The following is a 2,305-nucleotide window of genomic DNA, read 5'->3' on the forward strand; positions in this document are numbered from 1 at the left end:
GATCGGTATACTTTAAGGTGGGTATTGGACCAATATTTTTGTATGTTACAAACATCAGCACAAACGTATAATACCCTCCCCACTATAGTGGTGTAGGGTATAATTACTGCAAAAATTTTCTATATAAATTAATGGTTTAAACGACTTTATCTACATATTTAAATAAAGTTTATAAACAATAATGTTTGTCCAGCTGTTAAGTGTTACCACTGTATTGTTTTTAATACTAATTTATAATGCGGCAAAAAAGTTTTACAAATTTCGTAACATAAGACAACAGGGTCTATGTATAGTTTATGGTCTACCGTTTTTGGGAATTTTACATAAATTTATACCGTTTGAGAGTAAGTTTAGCTTAGATTCTCTTGATAAATTCATTTAAATCTTATCTTTTCTATATGTTTTAGAATTTTTATATGTTTTGGGTTCATATTTTGAGAAATTAAATTCTTGGTCTTATATGACGTGGTTTGCAAATGTACCTTTAATTATAACAATTGATACGGATGTCATTAAACACGTTCTGAACTCCGATGTGTTTCTAAATAAATCTTGTGTGATATATGATACAATGACTGAAGCTATATCCAATGGCATTATTACCAGTAAATGTAAGTCTTAGAGATTAGAAGTTTGTATTTTAAAGACAATTTAAACTTTTTACAGATTTCAAATGGAAACATAATCGTAAATTAATGAATCCCTTATTTGCTCCACAAATCATACAACAATTTATAACGAATTTTAATAAATGCTCTCAAAGGATTTCTCAATATTTTGAATCCTTAAGTAGTGGAGAGGAACATGCAGTATTTGATCGCATAAAACAGGAAGTTTTAGAAATGGCTATGGGTAAGTTCACAGTATTCATTTTGGTATAACTAAAGAAAAAAACCTAAACATTTGTAGACACCACTATGGGTACAGTTCGTGCTGAAGGTGAAACCATCGATCAAAATTTGGGAAACAATTTTAATAAGTAATTATTTACCAATAATATTATTTTATTTTTTTTACTAATCCTTAAATTCTAGATTATTTGGAAAAATGATCATTGATATTTCGTTATCTTTTGTAAAACTTTCATTTCTAATAAGAACATCCAGTTTTTATAGAATCAAGGACAATTTAAAAGCCTATATTGAAAATGTAAGTAAGACAACTGTAAGATCAGAGAAAAAACGTAAAATTCAATTTCAGTTAATTCAGCGCAAAATGGACTCAGCCAGTGAAACTGAGGACAAGTACTTTCTAGATCGAGCTATCAAATATCACCAGCAAAAGTTATTTGATAAACATGATGTGATAACAGAAACCTATACCATGATTATAGGGGTAAGTTCTTAACCAATCATTTCAAAATTTAATTTTCTTCGTTTTCCCCCCCTCAAGTCTTTTGAAACCGTTTCTACCACCTTATACTCCATCATTATAATGTTGGCTATGCACCAAGATGTTCAGCAGAAACTTTATGAGGAAATGGTACAAGTAATCGACGATACCGAAAACATAGATTATAAACATTTGGATCAATTGCCCTATCTAAATATGGTTATCGATGAAACCTTACGCCTAATGCCTCCTATACCTTTAATAGGACGTGAATCAATGGAAAATTGTCATTTAACCGATACTATCGAACTGCCTAAAGGTTTTCAAATATTAATTTCCATATTTCATTTACATCGACGTCAAGATCTTTGGGGTAACAAAGCTGCAGAGTTTAATCCCGATAATTTTTTACCACAAAACATTAAGAAACGTCATCCGTATGCTTATATACCTTTCTCGAAAGGGCTGCGTAATTGTATAGGTAAGATTGTAATCGTTTTTTTTCTGCTTAATTAAATATTCGGTTTTGCTTTTAGGTTGGCGTTATGCTCAAATTGCCTTAAAGATTTTAGTGTTAAATCTTGTTAGAGATTTTGAATTTTCAACTGATTTTCCCTATAGCGACTTAGTATTTGTAAATCAAATGAGTTTGCGCTTTCTTAAAGAACCGAAAATTCAATTTGTAAAGCGAAGGATTAAAGGATAAAAAAACGAATTGATGTGGACTTAGAAATAATTGTTTAAAATTTTATTTTATCAATAAATAGAAAAACTATAGTCTGTATTCTAGTTCAGTATATTCTGTAGTTTCGTCTAGGGTAAGACCGAGTTTATAATATTAGTTTTGGTTTTACTTATATATAGACTATAGTCTAGTCTATAGTCTAGTCTATAGACTAGTCTATAGCCTAGTCTATAGTCTAGTCTATAGTCTAGTCTATAGTCTAGTCTATAGTCTAGTCTATAGTCTAGT

General features: G+C 29.9%; 1 protein-coding gene across 1 annotated transcript; it reads left to right on the plus strand.

The window, feature by feature from the left end:
* Window positions 1–181: 181 nt before the first annotated feature.
* Window positions 182–2,038, plus strand: LOC111687410 (probable cytochrome P450 313a4). Its single transcript, XM_023449851.2, has 8 exons — window positions 182–344; window positions 408–611; window positions 667–852; window positions 910–979; window positions 1,035–1,149; window positions 1,201–1,335; window positions 1,393–1,813; window positions 1,869–2,038. The coding sequence occupies exons 1-8, from the start codon at window positions 182–184 to the stop codon at window positions 2,036–2,038; spliced, it is 1,464 nt and encodes a 487-aa protein (XP_023305619.2).
* Window positions 2,039–2,305: the final 267 nt, after the last annotated feature.

This window comes from Lucilia cuprina, chromosome 6, assembly GCF_022045245.1.
Source record: "Lucilia cuprina isolate Lc7/37 chromosome 6, ASM2204524v1, whole genome shotgun sequence".
Classification (NCBI taxonomy): domain Eukaryota; kingdom Metazoa; phylum Arthropoda; class Insecta; order Diptera; family Calliphoridae; genus Lucilia; species Lucilia cuprina.